Source organism: Rhinatrema bivittatum, chromosome 16 (assembly GCF_901001135.1).
Source record: "Rhinatrema bivittatum chromosome 16, aRhiBiv1.1, whole genome shotgun sequence".
NCBI classification, from domain to species: Eukaryota; Metazoa; Chordata; class Amphibia; order Gymnophiona; family Rhinatrematidae; genus Rhinatrema; species Rhinatrema bivittatum.
Window position 1 is genome coordinate 4,551,464 of NC_042630.1, and position 16,302 is coordinate 4,567,765.

At 44.4% G+C, this 16,302-nt stretch overlaps 1 protein-coding gene across 1 annotated transcript; it reads right to left on the reverse strand.

Annotated features, from left to right (window-relative positions):
* Window positions 1-6,156: 6,156 nt before the first annotated feature.
* Window positions 6,157-7,077, reverse strand: LOC115078458 (olfactory receptor 1F1-like). The gene has a single exon (XM_029581372.1). It carries the CDS (start codon window positions 7,075-7,077, stop codon window positions 6,157-6,159), a length of 921 nt encoding a protein of 306 aa, XP_029437232.1.
* Window positions 7,078-16,302: the final 9,225 nt, after the last annotated feature.

Here is a 16,302-nt window from a genome sequence, read left to right on the forward strand (position 1 = left end):
CATTAATATTAGGGGGAGGGGAGGAGTAGGGGTGGAGTTAGCGAGAGTCGGCAGCGGCACCACTGCCGGCAATAATGTTTCGAACATTATCGCTGGCAGTAGCACAGGGAATAGCATCACCTTTTATGGTGGCACTATGCCCGCCTGCCCCCTCCTTCACCCCTCCTTCACCCCCCTGCCCCCTTTAGCACAGGCTTCATCATTCCATATGGATTGATGAATCCTGGCCTAAGTCTATCCCATGCTACTGATGCAATTAATGGCAGTGGCTATTCCCTAAGTCAACTTGATTAATAGCCGTTAATGGACTTCTCCTCCAAGAACTTATTCAATCCTTTTTTAAACCCAGCTGCACTAACCACATCCTCTGGCATCAAATTCCAGAGATTAATTGTGCGTTGAGTGAAAAAGAACTTTCTCCGATTAGTTTTAAATGTGCCCCATGCTAACTTCATGGAGTGCCCCCTAGTCCTTCTATTATCCGAAAGAGTAAATAACCGATTCACATCTACCCGTTCTAGACCTCTCATGATCTTAAACACCTCTATCATATCCCCCCTCAGCCGTCTCTTCTCCAAGCTGAAAAGTCCTAACCTCTTTAGTCTTTCCTCATAGGGGAGTTGTTCCATTTCCCTTATCATTTTGGTTGCCCTTCTCTGTACCTTCTCCATCGCAATTATATCTTTTTTTTTTTTTTCAATTTAAATTTTTATTAAGTTTTCAAAAATGAAGTCATAACACTGTCATTTGCAAAGTTGAGTGTCTACAACACTTCAATTATAAAAAGAAATATAGAAATTAAACTTAAACATTTTTCCTGTAAGCACTCAGTGTACAATGAAACTGGAGGATTCAGCCTTATTTATTTATTTTATTTATTTTAAACGGTTTTATATACCGACAACCGTTGGCACATCGTGTCGGTTTACATGTAACTTACAACCAATGTATATATAGGCATTGCCTTTACAGAGAACAGCAAACAATAGAACGCAGTAACAGAGCAAAAACTAGATAAATAAGAAAGGAGGGATCCAACTAGGAGTGACAGAGGTGGGGGCGGGGAAGGAGTAAAACAAAGACACAGAGGGAAAGGTTATGTACAGGGTTTGGCGAAACACTCGTTATATACAAGGTTATATAACCCCGTATACAACACTCGTTATATACGAGGTTATATACGAGGTTATATACAAGGTTATATAACCCCGTATACAACACTCGTTATACGAGTGTTGTATACGGGGTTATATACAAGGTTATATACAAGGTTATATAACCTCGTATATAACGAGTGTTGTATACGGGGTTATATACAAGGTTATATAACCCCGTATACAACATTCGTTATATACAAGGTTATATACAAGGTTATATAACCCCGTATACAACATTCGTTATATACAAGGTTATATACAAGGTTATATAACCCCGTATACAACACTCGTTATATACGAGGTTATATACGAGGTTATATACAAGGTTATATACAAGGTTATATAACCTTGTATATAACCTTGTATATAACGAGTGTTGTATACGGGGTTATATACAAGGTTATATACAAGGTTCAGCCTTACATTGAGCAATAAATAAAAGCCAGTTTAAATCTATATAAGTACTGGCACTAATAACCCCATATCATTTCTAACTGCGGTTACCTTTAATCATGAGCTGCTACTCCCAGCAAATTCTTTGCTTCTAGGAACTTTTTCAGATCTGAGAGTTCATAATAGACATAGTTTGCTGCTATCTCCTCTTCCATTCCCTACCCTGTATTCACAAACGTTAGGAGAAATGAATAAAGGATGTGTTTTGATGTCTTAGTCCTTCTTGCATGCCTGATTTCAAACCGAATAGAAATGAGTTCTCCTTGTGTCTCCCTTGAGAATTTCATTGCATTAAATAAAGGAAATGGGGCCTATGTGAGTTGCCAGTTCATGAATGATCTCTAACTCCCCGCTATGAATTTCCAAAGCCCTTTGACATGTAGATAAAAGCGCTGAGTACGGTTCTGGGTCCCGTGCCTTAGTAAGGACACGGAGAGGATGGAAGTGGTGCAGAGAAGGGGCTGCGGAAATGATGAAAGCCTGCGACAGGAGAGGAAACAGGGCTGCCCTGCCAGCTCTACCGATAAGGGACTGCCCTGGGTGTGGTTTTGGAGAGTGAGCAGCGCTGAACACGTGGTTAGCAGTAGCAGCACTTGCCGGTGGGATACTCCAGGCATCTACCACTTTTTCAGTAAAGAATTATTTTCTTATGTTTGCTCTAAGCCTTCCTCCCTCCAACTTCAAATCATGACCTCTCGTTGTTGAAAGGAGAATTCACCTTCCCATATGTGATTGAAGCCACGAGCCACCAATGAGACTTTTCTTCAGGGGGTAGAGGGGGGGACTGAAGGAGATGAAGGGATTGTGGGGGGTGGGAGTGAAGGTGAGGGGGTGTAAGGTTAGGAGTGAAGGAGGTGGATGAGGGGATTGTGGGGGTGGGAGTGGGAGTGAAGGAGGTGAGTGGGAGGGTCAGAGAGAAGGAGATGAGGGGATTGTGGGGGGTGGGAGTGAAGGTGAGGGGGTGTAAGGTTAGGAGTGAAGGAGGTGGGTGAGGGGATTGTGGGGGTGGGAGTGGGAGTGAAGGAGGTGAGTGGGAGGGTCAGAGAGAAGGAGATGAGGGGATTGTGGGGGTGGGAGTGGGAGTGAAGGAGGTGAGTGGGAGGGTCAGAGAGAAGGAGATGAGGGGATTGTGGGGGGGGGAGTGAAGGTGAGGGGGTGTAAGGTTAGGAGTGAAGGAGGTGAGTGAGAGGATTATAAGGGGGTTGGGAGGTGAGAGTGAAGGAGGTGGGGGTGGGAGTGATGGAAGTGAGTGAGGGGATTGTGGGGAGTGGGAACAGAGATAATGCAGTCCGGGAAGAGGTGGGGAGTGAGGTAGCAGGATGCTTCAGAGGGAAACCGAGAGAGCGAGGAGTATTGGGGAGGAAGGGATGCTGGGCAAGGGGAGGAGAGGCAGAGAGAGAGAGAGATTGGCGAGGGGGAGAGAGAGAGGGGAATGCTTGCTTATTTTATTTGCAATTAATATTGCTTTTATTGTTCTCATACAATTGGCATTATAGAATGTATTTTGATATAGATTGTGTTTGCATTTTATAATCCTTTCATGATGTAAGGATTTACTGTAATAATCTGCCTGGAGCTTGTATAGAGAGGGGCAACAGAGAAATCTGACAGGAAGGCGAGAAGGATGCTGGAGCTGCTGCCGCCACCACCACCGCCATCAATGTAACGCACAGAAAGACCGCTCTGCCCAGCAAGTGACCCCTCTGCCCAGCAAGTGACCGCTCTGCCCAGCAAGGGGTTTAGCTTGTAACTGCCGCACCATGCATGTGACCCCCAAGCCTTCTTGGAAATGTAATGCAGGAAACCTCTGTGCTTCATTCCTTTCCTTTTGCCATTGTGTTTATCCCATGCCTTCTTGAATTCTGTTACCAATTTTGTCTTCATCACCTCTTCTGAAAAGGCGCTCCAGCTATTCTATTAAAAAGTATGTCATGAGGTTCCCCAGACTACCCCCCGTTGCGTTCAGCAGTCCGCGGGGCAAAGCTATGGACTGCCACACCTACCGTCACCCCTGACACTGTGGAAGACCCCCCCTATCAACAATGTGGCTCCTAGAGGCCCAATGAGGCCTGTGGGAAGCCTCTGCCAACCTCCCTGAAGGCTGCTTCTAGGCCTTGCATGTGCACATCTGTCGTAGGGGTACAGGTGGGAAACCCTACAGCGCCCACCGATGATGTCACTGCCTTCAGCCCTTCCTTGCCTCGGCAATAAGTCGACTACCTTTGGGTAGAGCGAGTTGCCTCACCACGTTCCTGGTCTTTATTTATTATTTATTTTACACTTTTTATATTCCACAAGTTAAACATTCATAAAATGATTTAGACAATAAAATTCAACAAAACAAATCAACAAGTCAAACAATATGTGTCCCTGCATTCCCAGCCCTTGTCCTGGCAGTTTCTGGTCTTTGTTCCTGAGTTCCCTGTTATCGTCCTGAGGTCAGTCTTCAGTTCTCCATCTTCTTCCTGTGGTCAGTCTTCAGTTCCTTGTCTTCAAGCCTTCAGCCTTCAGTGTCCTCTTTTCCCACCTGGGCTATTCCTTCCCTCCCGTCCTGCCTCTCCGTCCAGTCTTCCTTCGGGCAGATCTTCAGTTTTGACTTCAGCTTGACTCATGACTCTCTGCCTGCCACTGACCACTGCCTGATTCTCGCCTCTGATTGAACTCCACTCGCCACTGACCACTTCCTGACTCTGACAGCCCGGAACACTTCCTGCCCTGATCACGCTCTGACTGTGACTCCGCTTGTATTCTGCCTGCCACGGACTCTGGCCTGTGACTTGACTATCTCAGCAGATCTTCACCTCATCACCAGAGGCCTGTGCCTAAGTCCTAGTGATGCCAGCACCCAAGGGCTCATTCTAAGGGGACTAGGTGAAGCTCCAATTGGGCCTCTGCCACAGACATCTCCACCAGCCAACAGTGGGGACCTGCACCAACCCCACCTCAATCCAAGGGTCCACGCCCGCAGCACCCGCTCTGAGCGTCACATCATAACCCCTACTTCTGAAGGTTTTTTCCTCTGGAAAAGGTTTGTTTCCTGTGCATTATTAATACCCTTAAGGGATTTAAATGACTCTATCATATCCACCCTGCCTCTCCTTCCCTCTAGAGCAGTGTTTTCCAAGCCTCTCCTGGAGGTACACAGAACCAGTCTGGATTTCAGGATATTCACAAAGAATAGCATTGAGATACCTGTGCATCCACTGGAGACCCAGAATATGCAAATCTCTCATGCATATTCATTGTGGCAATCCTGAAAACTCAACCGGCTAGGTGTATCTCCCGGAGAAAGTTGGAAAACAGTGCTTTAGGGTATAGAGAGTTAGGGCCTTGATTCTGATCATGGCTCATGACTATGTTGCTACATATGTAAGAGAGACCTATCTTTCCTAGTTTTTCATGTGAAATTGTGATTTTTGGCTCTTTGCAATTATTTTTGTAAATGCCATTAGATTTTTTTGGCTACATCCTTCTGATACCAAATTTGTAATTGTTCCAAAAAATGTTAAACCAATAAATTACTGTTTTACTAATTTTTCCCAGTAATTCTTTGGTGTTACAATATTAACTCATTATTTTTCCATCATACTATTATAGCGAACTCAAGATGTGTGTGTGTGTGTGTGTGTGTGTGAGTGTGTGTATGCAGGAGATGAGGGTGGGTCTAATTCTGAATATCTTCGTCTGGCACAGACTAAGCTGGTCCAGGCTCTGTTTTTAGGTCACAGTTCAAATCTAATTCAGCGTCAAAGTGACTGAGGAGAGCTGCTACAAGAAACTCATTACTACACCATATTACAAGAGTCAGCAATTTCTATTGAGTTCCCCGTGACAGGTATCCGTGTCCCTCTAACTCTTTCGGATAATAGAAAGACTAGGGGGCACTCCATGAAGTTAGCATGGGGCACATTTAAAACTAATCTGAGAAAGTTCTTTTTTACTCAACGCACAATTAAACTCTGGAATTTGTTGCCAGAGGATGTGGTTAGTGCAGTTAGTATAGCTGTGTTTAAAAAAGGATTGGATAAGTTCTTGGAGGAGAAGTCCATTACCTGCTATTAATTAAGATGACTTAGAGAATAGCCACTGCTATTACTAGCAACGGTAACATGGGATAGTCTTAGTTTTTGGGTACTTGCCAGGTTCTTGTGGCCTGGTTTGGCCTCTGTTGGAAACAGGATGCTGGGCTTGATGGACCCTGGGTCTGACCCAGTATGGCATATTCTTATGTTCTTATGTTCTTAACAGCATCATTGCATTTGGCATCAAATCAGTAGCCTCATGTGTAGTATCGAGAATAAAAACAACTAATGATATAGAGACTGAATCACCCCCTCACCCTCCAGGTGGGATTGGGATGTTTGCCCCATCTCTACCTGTCCTGTAGATACACAGAGGCTTTTCTTCTAATGTGGACTCTCTGCCAATTAACATGAGCTTTAAATTCCCAATAAGACCAATGAAGAAAACACAGGCAATATTTTTATGATTGTTAGGAATTTCAATGCTTCTGTAGGCATCTCTTTCTAATTTCAAGGCAATTTTTCTATGGATAAATTTTTTTAATGCTGTTTCTTACATCTTTGTTCCTCAGGCTATAAATGATGGGGTTTAACATTGGAATCAAAGCCGTGTAGAGTAAGGAGAAGAGCTTGTCCTGGGCTGGAGAATACATGGAGGATGGTCTCAGGTAGACACAGAAAAGGGTCCAATAGAACAGAATGACAGAGGTGAGATGGGAGGCACAGGTGGAGAAGGCTTTGCGTCTCCCCTCTGTGCAACGGATCCTCAGGATGGAGGAGATGATGAAGATATAAGAGATCAAAGTTAGCAGGAAGGGGATGAATCCTAGAGTTGAACCTTCAAATAATATCACAATTTCTAGATTGTGTGTGTCACTGCAGGAAAGTTTGATGAGAGCCGTGAGATCACAGAAGAAATGGTTAATTTCGTTAGCCATGCAAAAGGAAATCTGAGAAAGCATCCATGGATAAGGAAGTATAGCTAGAAATCCAAGAGTCCAGGAAGTGGTGGCCAACAGACTACAGATTGTTTTCTTCATGGTGAGGGTATAATGCAAGGGGTCACAGATTGCCACGTAGCGGTCGTACGCCATGATGGCCAGAAGGTTGGATTCTGTACTCGTGAAACCTACAAAGAAGTAGACTTGGGTCATACACGTGTGGTACGTGATGGATTTGCTGTGTATAAAGAAGTTGGCCAACATTTTTGGGAGGGTAATAGAAGGACTGCAGATATCTAAGAAGGACAGGTGGCTGAGGAAAAAGTACATGGGTTTGTGGAGGCGAGGGTCGATGTACATCAGTATCAGAAACACGAAGTTCCCCAGCACGGAGCTCAGGTAAATCAGGAGAACTGTCCCACAGATGAGACCCTGCAGCAGAGGGTGGTCAGAGAACCCCAGGAGGATGAATTCTGTCACTGACGTCTGATTCCTCACTCTCATGGTTCCTTTTTTAGATTATGATAAAAAAGAGAATCAGTTGAAATAAACTGGAAGATAATTCAGGATCTCCTAATGGCCACTATCATGTTAATTCACAGAATCACATTTACATCTGGTCATTTGCCAGAATGCACCATACTCAGAGATGACAGGAAGAGCTGAAGCAAACCCGCAGACAATCCAGAACAGATTTTCAATCATGAAGCAAACATTTGTAGTGTTAAACAATTTACTGCAGAGGAGAAGGAAAAATCAGAACTCAATCTTTGGTAGCAGGAGATGCATAGATTTACCTATGTCACTCACCGAGAGTCTCTGGCTGACCAAGAATTAGAAATGGAGACCAGGAGATGAACTGACTGCCCCTTGGTCATACACAGGGTCACTGACAGAGGTGGGAATTGGAACCCAGGCAGAGAGAGAGAGAATGTAATTTCACTGAGATCAGACACACAAATTCGAATGGAAGCACAGGGAAATGTCCTCACCAGTCAATCTTTGAGGGGGCATTTCCTGTTTGAAATATATTCTCTCACTATCATCAGCTGGTTTGCTTTTCTCTAAATATATTGAGAATCAAAGTAGGGGTTCACAAAAGTATCCCATAATCACATTTAGTTCCCACAAATTTGCTGTTTCACAAATATTGCAAAAGGATGGAATACATTGGTGTCCTAACAAATAAACCTGGATACAATAATAGGAAGCTATTATATTGCCCACACTGTCTGAGGAGTCTTTCTACAGATTTATACAAGGAAAGAATTCATCAAAACCTGAGGAAAAATGAAGAAAACTCATTAACACTGAGCAGATCGCCTCCTTAGTTGATGGGGCTCTCCTACCAGCATTTTTCCCTCCCTATCGCTCTGAGCATTTCGTTTTTAAATCTCATACCCCCAATTTGTGTTCCATATCTAAACTGATCCCATGCCACTTAGCGAGAATATGTAACAGATATCATACAATAGTAAAATGAAAGGGGAAACCCTGATTTTCTGTCTCCAATATGCAAAGAATACAAACGATGGAGTTTGTCTTAGAACCTTTTTCTTTTTAAGTCCTCTTCCTTTTACGTTCAAGGATCATCAGTTACCCTCTTTGGGTTGTTTTCCAATCCCAGTGTAAGGTGACAGCATCTGTGGTCAGCCATTCCCCATTAAAATGATCACAGCCGAAGGGCCTCATCTTCTGCCTTCCAGTTTAAGGGAGTAAGGTCAGCTGTAATGGCAATGCTACAGCTTAGGACCCATCCAAGAGAGTGCCCTCTCACCAGCACTTTGCAATCTGCCATCATGGGCAGAAGGTACGCTTAATAGAAAAGTCCCTGAAGATACCAAGTCAAACAATTTGCCAGTCCACGTTTAACCTCAGAGAATAGCAACTTGTATGTAATAACGAAAATTCCAAACTGAGATCTGCACTTCAGTGGGAGGCAATGCAAATTCCACGTTACTGCAATACTGGCATTATCTGAAATCCTTACTGCCATGTGGTATCGCTATAATAACTAAACCCACTAATAAAGTACTGAGTAATCCAAGTTACTGAGAACTAAAGCATATGGTTAATCAATCTGGCTTCCAAAAACAGTGCGGCGGTTTAAGCATCTTCAGTTTAAAAAGAGATGCTGAATATGTACCTTGAAGGTTAAAGAGGAGCCGAAATCGACTCCCAGATTATGGACTTGGGGAGGTAACGCTAGAGCAACCCATCGTAGCTCGGACTGGTGATTGCATCTAGGAGGGAATGCACGATCTTAGCTTCAGCTGCATTTTAAAGCAATACCCGAGATACCACAACCCTTTCTAACACTTTTGCAAGGAATGGCAAATTAGAATACTCTGAAGGGTCTGCATTAGGATTTTCTAATAATGGATGCACAGAAGTGGGTTTTATCTTCCTTAAATGAAATATTGACAAATGCGGAAAGAAATTCACCCAAATCTTCCCTTTTCACCTTAAAGGAGGCATCTGAGCAAGCACTTAAAGGACAAAAGGAAAGCTTCATATTGGCTATAATCTGAATAACCTCAACAATTCCTTATAAGAATCTTAGACTCAAGTAAAGGAAGGCATTCGTCTGTATTTGATCAAATACTGGGCTGGAGGAGCAGCCTTGTGGTTGAACCACAGAATCCAACATTCAGATCCCACTGCTGCTCCTTGTGACCTTGGGCAGGTCACTTTACTCTCTGTTGCTTTAAATACAAACTTCAATTATGAGCCATCTGAGGATAGCAAGATACTTACAGTCCCTGAATGTAATCTCCTTTGACGTGCCAAAAAGCAGAATATAAACCAAAAAAATCAAACTGTAAGAGTTTTAATCTTATCATGAAAAATGGTGCCAACAATTTCACTACAGCCAATGGTCAAGCACCCTTCTTCAAAGGGTCAACCAAGGACCCAATTATATAAAACAATTCCCTTGATCTAGATGGAGAAGAATTAATATTTGATTATATTATACGGCAAAATCCAAGGTCTCATTTTATGTATTTGTTTTTGTGTTTTTGTGTTTTCAGTAACTGTTCATGTTTTTTGTTACTTTTATGAATCTACGTATTATTTTCTGTTCTCGATTATGTATGTTTTTATGTAAACCACTTAGGAAGTCTATATTAAATAAATACATGTAGAGACGTATTCTCTCTTGTTACAATATACTGATATAGCTAACCTATACAATTCCAACCTTTAATTTGACTTTTCCTTCCCGCAAGCCCTTTCATAATGCCTTACATTTTGTTTCAAAGGAATCGAGTCTTTACTAAAGCATGGGCACAAGAACTATGCTTCACAACTCACGTTTTAATCGGAGCAAGAACATCCGAAACAGAGGACAAGGAAGCTTGCTCTCTGCAACAGCAGACTCTACTCTACTCCAAGAAAGATTATCCACCAAGGGAAGCCAAGACAAGCGCTACTTTTCAAGAGCGACTCGCCTCTGGAGAAAGTTTGCTTTAAAGGGAAAGCTGAAGGCTTCCTAGACATCTGAATCCCAACAGTAAAGAGATTAAAAAATGATCAGAGCGTGGAACTTGATTGCAATAGTAGGAAACATGACTATATTTTACAATGCAGAGACTTCTGGTCCTGTTTCAGGAGCGCTGGAAGGTTTGCGTCTGAGAAAACAAGAGATCCATCTCCCCACCTGAATGTTCTCTTAGAGGAATGAAGATTTGACTTTCTGGAGATCGCTGATTAGCAGATGGGGTTTTGAGCACTGGAAGATTACAGAGCACACGCCATCACCTTCCAAGGCTTAGGGATTTGTGTCTGACGTTATGGAGATCGCTGATTAGCAGACAGGTTTTCCCCTGGGATTATGAGGAAAATTGTTTCATTAAGCTTAAAGGTTACGCCTGTCTCTTGGAGACTGCTTGGTATAAATCATCACCTCCTTTACTCTCGGGAGTTCTCAGCACTGGACAGGTTTACAGAAACCTGCAATTAGCTATTCTGGTCTGTATCACCAAACTGTAGCCCCACTGTTGTATTGTATCAGCATTAGAAGACGCTTTAGCTTCTTAAGAAATGATTATAAACTTGTGAAATGATCAGACATTAACTAGAAGTCACAGAGCACCTACATGCAGGTGTGACTCAGAGGTCGCATTCAGACCTTACACATTCGTTACCTAGATAATGAAAACTAAGTACAACAAGGAGAAGCCTTTGTCAGGGGCTGGAGGATGCACAGAGGTCAGACCCATCTACATGGTGCAAATAGTCTGGTAGTGCCCACTGATAGAGGTGAGGCGGAAGGGTTCTTGGGTCTTTCCTCTGTGATACTACAGACTAATATTCTGCTGAATGATTCCTGAGCCCACCAGCATCCTGTGCAAAGTCTGTGAAATGTCTGAGCAGGGTTGCTGTACTCGTGCACAGTTCTGGCTCTCTATAGGACCCCTGAGGGAAACTCTCAGCTTTACAATAGTGAAGGAAGCTGAAGGAGAAGGAATCTTGATATGAAGAGGAAAGGAGGAAATACTTCTTTATTGAGTGGTTAGTGGCTGCTCAAAGTCCCCTAACAGCGGAAGTGTGGAAACCATAAGGCAGTGCCGGCCGTTCTTCCACTTGGGGAGTATCCGGGTTTGTTGTTACGTGACTGACATCAGAGCTGAGGGGAGAAGACTGAACATGGTTGCACCTTGAACTGTGCTCCATTGCTATCCAGAGAAACTAGGAAGTAGATAATACTGTAATCCTCCCGGTCCCCTCAGCCTGTAACCCTGGAATCCACTTCGACTGCTTTCCCTCCTTCTCTACACATATCCAAAACCCCGGTAAAATGTGCCATTTCTTTCTCTGTAACATCGCCAAAATCCATCAATTCCTTTCTAAACATATCCATATCACCCCTCTTCTCAAGTCCCTTTTCATTCCCTCACTCATCTATAAATGCTCTCACTGCCTCTCCTCTCTACACCCCTCCTCGTGCACTCTGCTCGTCAGATAAGTCACTCCTATCCATGCCCTTCTCCTCCACTGCAAATTCCCGACTCCGAGCTTTCCACCTGCCCGCACCATGTGCTTGGAATAGACTTCCTGAGCTGGTGCAGCATGCTCTCTTTCTTAAATCCCATCTAAAGACCCACCTTTTTGAGGCTGCTCTTAAATCTTAACCCCTGATTGTCCTGCTTACAGTCTCATTAATTTGTAACCATTGTCTTAATAATAAATAAAGCTCCCCAGATTTCTATTGCCCTGTATGTTTGTCTTGATTAGATTGTAAGCTCTACTGAGCAGGCAATGTCTCTTATATGTTTTTTGTACAGTGCTGCATACGTCAAGTTGTACTATAGTGTAAGCTTAAGTGTTAAGCAACTAACTAACCCTTCCTATTCCACTGCTCTTTTCCAGTAGACATGTAAGTCTCCACCGTCTCTGCCCCCCTATACCACAAATGCAGGGTGGCAATGTTATCGCTTGTAGTATCTGCCTTCCCCGCATGCCCGTGCAGTCTCCTGTGCTCTCGTTCTTTCTGCTATATTGGTTTTTTACTCTTTCCTGTTTGCCTCCACCTTCCCTCGGTCCTGTAATCCCGCCACGCTTCCCCTGCCGCACAGTGCTGTGAGTCTGCCGTGGTGCCAATCGGGTGGATGTCCCAGAATCTCTTTTTGTTCCCTGTGCTTTATCCATAGTGTGTGCCTCCTACACCAAGGGGTTGCTAGCACTGGCACAGGGAGCCACTAGCCATAGCCCGGGCAGAGTCCCACTTTGTCAGCCACAGTGAGACGGTTCCCCACAGACGCCCCACCAAATTTCATCAAAATCCTGGAGGCAGTCTTTGCATCATGAGGGGGAAAACCCACACAGACAGATGGATGGAGAAGACCTGGCCTTGAGGCATTCCTTTATTTACTCTTCAGAAAAGAAAAACGCCTAAAAACGAGAGTGTATCTAGGTGGAAGCTAATTCTGATTTTCCCAGGAAATGAGAGACAAACGCTCTTGCAGCTGAGCCCAGTTCTGGACTGGGTCAGGAGAAAGTCACCCATGACCTTTGTTTTAGTGTCCCATGAACTAATTGATAGTCAAGCACCCTCCCCGTGTCATAAACCCTAGGCTGTTATACCTGAAAGAAATTCGTTTATGCCAGCCTTGTGTGCTATTTCACAATACTTAGCACTTCGGACCCAGTGCAGATCAAGGCTCCTGATTCATACCTTCTAAAAACTTCAGGAGAAGAGAAGCAGAGATCAAACCAGCAAACACAGAAACAGCGTGTGAAGAAGGACATACTAAAACATCAGATTGTGAGAAAACTCCTAACTGAGGATTTTGCTTGCATGGGAGAGAAATTTGACAGGCATTAAGGTGAGGTGGCTTTTCCTTAACTGATGTTACCCAGTTATACGGTGATGCATTATCCTGTGGTAATGTCCCTATCTATAGTGACATGGTCAGAATGTTCTAATGTCACCACCATCTGTCCATGTTCCATAGTCTTGCACGGTTATAGTGTGCTGCCTTGTTTAGTAATGATGTTTCCCAGTTATACGGTGATGCACTATCATGTGGTAATGTCCCCGACCCTATCTGTAGTGACATGGTCAGAATGTACTAACATCACCACCATCTCTCCGTGTTCCATAGTCTTGCACGGTTATAGTGTGCTGCCTTGTTTAGTAATGATGTTTCCCAGTTATACGGTGATGCACTATCATGTGGTAATGTCCCCGACCCTATCTGTAGTGACATGGTCAGAATGTACTAACATCACCACCATCTCTCCGTGTTCCATAGTCTTGCACGGTTATAGTGTGCTGCCTTGTTTAGTAATGATGTTTCCCAGTTATACGATGATGCATTATCATGTGGTAATGTCCCTATCTGTAGTGACATGGTCAGAATGTACTAACATCACCACCATCTCTCCGTGTTCCATAGTCTTGCACAGTTACAGTGTGCTGCCTTGTTTAGTAATGATGTTTCTCTTCCGGTCTTCCATGTCTGCCCTCCTGATTGTTGTCATGTCTGTGTGACTGTCCTTGCATATTTTCTCCTGAACTCCTTCTGTGTTCTTCCCAGGTTCTGCAATGCCAGCGCGAAATAAATCCTGCCTACTCTGTATCTGTCTAGTGCTGCTGCTGCTGCTCGCCTTCACTGTGTCCATCATGGGATTACTTCTAATGCGCAAGCTGTCGTTCCCACTTGGTATCTTTATAATATGTGTCGGTGGTGTCTTCATGACTTTGTTTCTACATTACACTATGAAAATATCCTGTTCAAAGCACAGACCATCCACATCCGCAGTTGCAAATTGGACTGTCCAGGGAATTCAAGTGAGGAATGTCAGGCAAGAAGCAGCAGGGCAGGCGTGGTGAGTGACGTACTTCAGCTGTCCGTGCTACAGTCATTAAGAACATAAGAACATAAGAACATGCCATACTGGGTCAGACCAAGGGTCCATCAAGCCCAGCATCCTGTTTCCAACAGTGGCCAATCCAGGCCATAAGAACCTGGCAAGTATCCAAAAACTAAGTCTATTCCATGTTACCATTGCTAATGGCAGTGGCTATTCTCTAAGTGAACTTAATAGCAGGTAATGGACTTCTCCTCCAAGAACTTATCCAATCCTTTTTTAAACACAGCTACACTAACTGCACTAACCACATCCTCTGGCAACAAATTCCAGAGTTTAATTGTGCGTTGAGTAAAAAAGAACTTTCTCCGATTAGTTTTAAATGTGCCCCATGCTAACTTCATGGAGTGCCCCCTAGTCTTTCTACTATCCGAAAGAGTAAATAACCGATTCACATCTACCCGTTCTAGACCTTTCATGATTTTAAACACCTCTATCATATCCCCCCTCAGTCGTCTCTTCTCCAAGCTGAAAAGTCCTAACCTCTTTAGTCTTTCCTCATAGGAGAGCTGTTCTATCCCCTTATCATTTTGGTAGCCCTTCTCTGTACCTTCTCCATCGCAGTTATATTTTTTTTGAGATACGACAACCAGAATTGTACACAGTATTCAAGGTGTGGTCTCACCATGGAGCGATACAGAGGCATTATGACATTTTCCGTTTTATTCACCATTCCCTTCCTAATAATTCCCAACATTCTGTTTGCTTTTTTGACTGCTGCAGCACACTGCACCGATGATTTCAATGTGTTATCCACTATGACACCTAGATCTCTTTCTTGGGTTGTAGCACCTAATATGTAACCTAACATCGTGTAATTATAGCATGGGTTATTTTTCCCTATATGCATCACCTTGCACTTATCCACATTAAATTTCATCTGCCATTTGGATGCCCAATTTTCCAGTCTCACAAGGTCTTCCTGCAATTTATCACAATCTGCTTGTGATTTAACTACTCTGAACAATTTTGTGTCATCTGCAAATTTGATTATCTCACTCGTTGTATTTCTTTCCGGATCATTTATAAATATATTGAAAAGTAAGGGTCCCAATACAGATCCCTGAGGCACTCCACTGTCCACTCCCTTCCACTGAGAAAATTGTCCATTTAATCCTACTCTCTGTTTCCTGTCTTTTAGCCAGTTTGTAATCCATGAAAGGACATCGCCACCTATCCCATGACTTTTTACTTTTCCTAGAAGCCTCTCATGAGGAACTTTGTCAAACGCCTTCTGAAAATCCAAGTATACTATATCTACCGGTTCACCTTTATCCACATGTTTATTAACTCCTTCAAAAAAGTGAAGCAGATTTGTGAGGTGAGACTTGCCCTGGGTAAAGCCATGCTGACTTTGTTCCATTAAACCAGGTCTTTCTGTATGTTCTGTGATTTTGATGTTTAGAACACTTTCCACTATTTTTCCTGGCTCTGAAGTCAGGCTAACCGGTCTGTAGTTTCCCGGATCGCCCCTGGAGCCCTTTTTAAATATTCCTGATCCAGCTTCCGTTCTTGCTCCAGTCCTGGTTCCTGATCCTTCGGCTTGTCTTCCTGGTTCTGATTTGGTATGCTTTCTGGTCTCTCCGGTCTGCCTCTGGCCCTGATTCTCGGACCGTTCCACAGCTCTGCTCCTTTCTCCACTGTGACTTCTGGACTTCATCTTGCACTTTGCCTCCAGGAGACTTCGCCTAAGTCCCAGCGGCTCGGGTCCTCACAGGCTCCTCCCGGGGGGACCTCGGGCTTCCACGGGTGAAGCTTCCTCTGGTCTCCCGGCATCTTCCGCCTTCCGGCCACTCCATCTTCTGCGGAGATCTTCCTTCTGTCAATCATCATCCGCTGGCCGGCCCAAGGGTCCACGACTCCTAGCTTGATGGACCCTTGGTCTGACCCGGTATGGCATGTTCTTATGTTCTTATGACATTAAGGGCCGGATTTTAAAAGGGTTACATGCATAAGGTACATGCCTAACCCTTTTAAAATGCCCCTGCTTGCTTCGCTAGGGGGCGTGTTGGGGGCGTGTCGGGTGGGTGGGCCAACGTTCGGGGCGTTCCAGGGGCATGTCGAGGGTGTGGTGTCGGCCCGGGGGCCTTCTGGGGGCACAGCCAAGGCCTCCGGAACAGCCCCCAGGTCGGGAGATGGCGCGCCAGCAGCTGCTGGCGCGCGCAGAGTTACGCCTGCCTCAGGCAGGCGTAACTCTGCTGACAAAGGTGGGGGGTAGATAGGGCCGGGGAGGTAGGTTAGGAAGGAGAAGGGAGGGGAAGGTGCGGGGGGGTGGAAGGAAAGTTCCCTCCGAGGCCGCTCCGATTTCGGAGCGGCCTCGGAGGGAACGTGCAGCGCACGCAGGGCTCGGCA

Excerpts from the sequence above, each read along its gene's own strand:
- LOC115078458 (XM_029581372.1), bottom strand. The coding sequence starts at position 7,077 with ATGAGAGTGAGGAATCAGACGTCAGTGACAGAATTCATCCTCCTGGGG.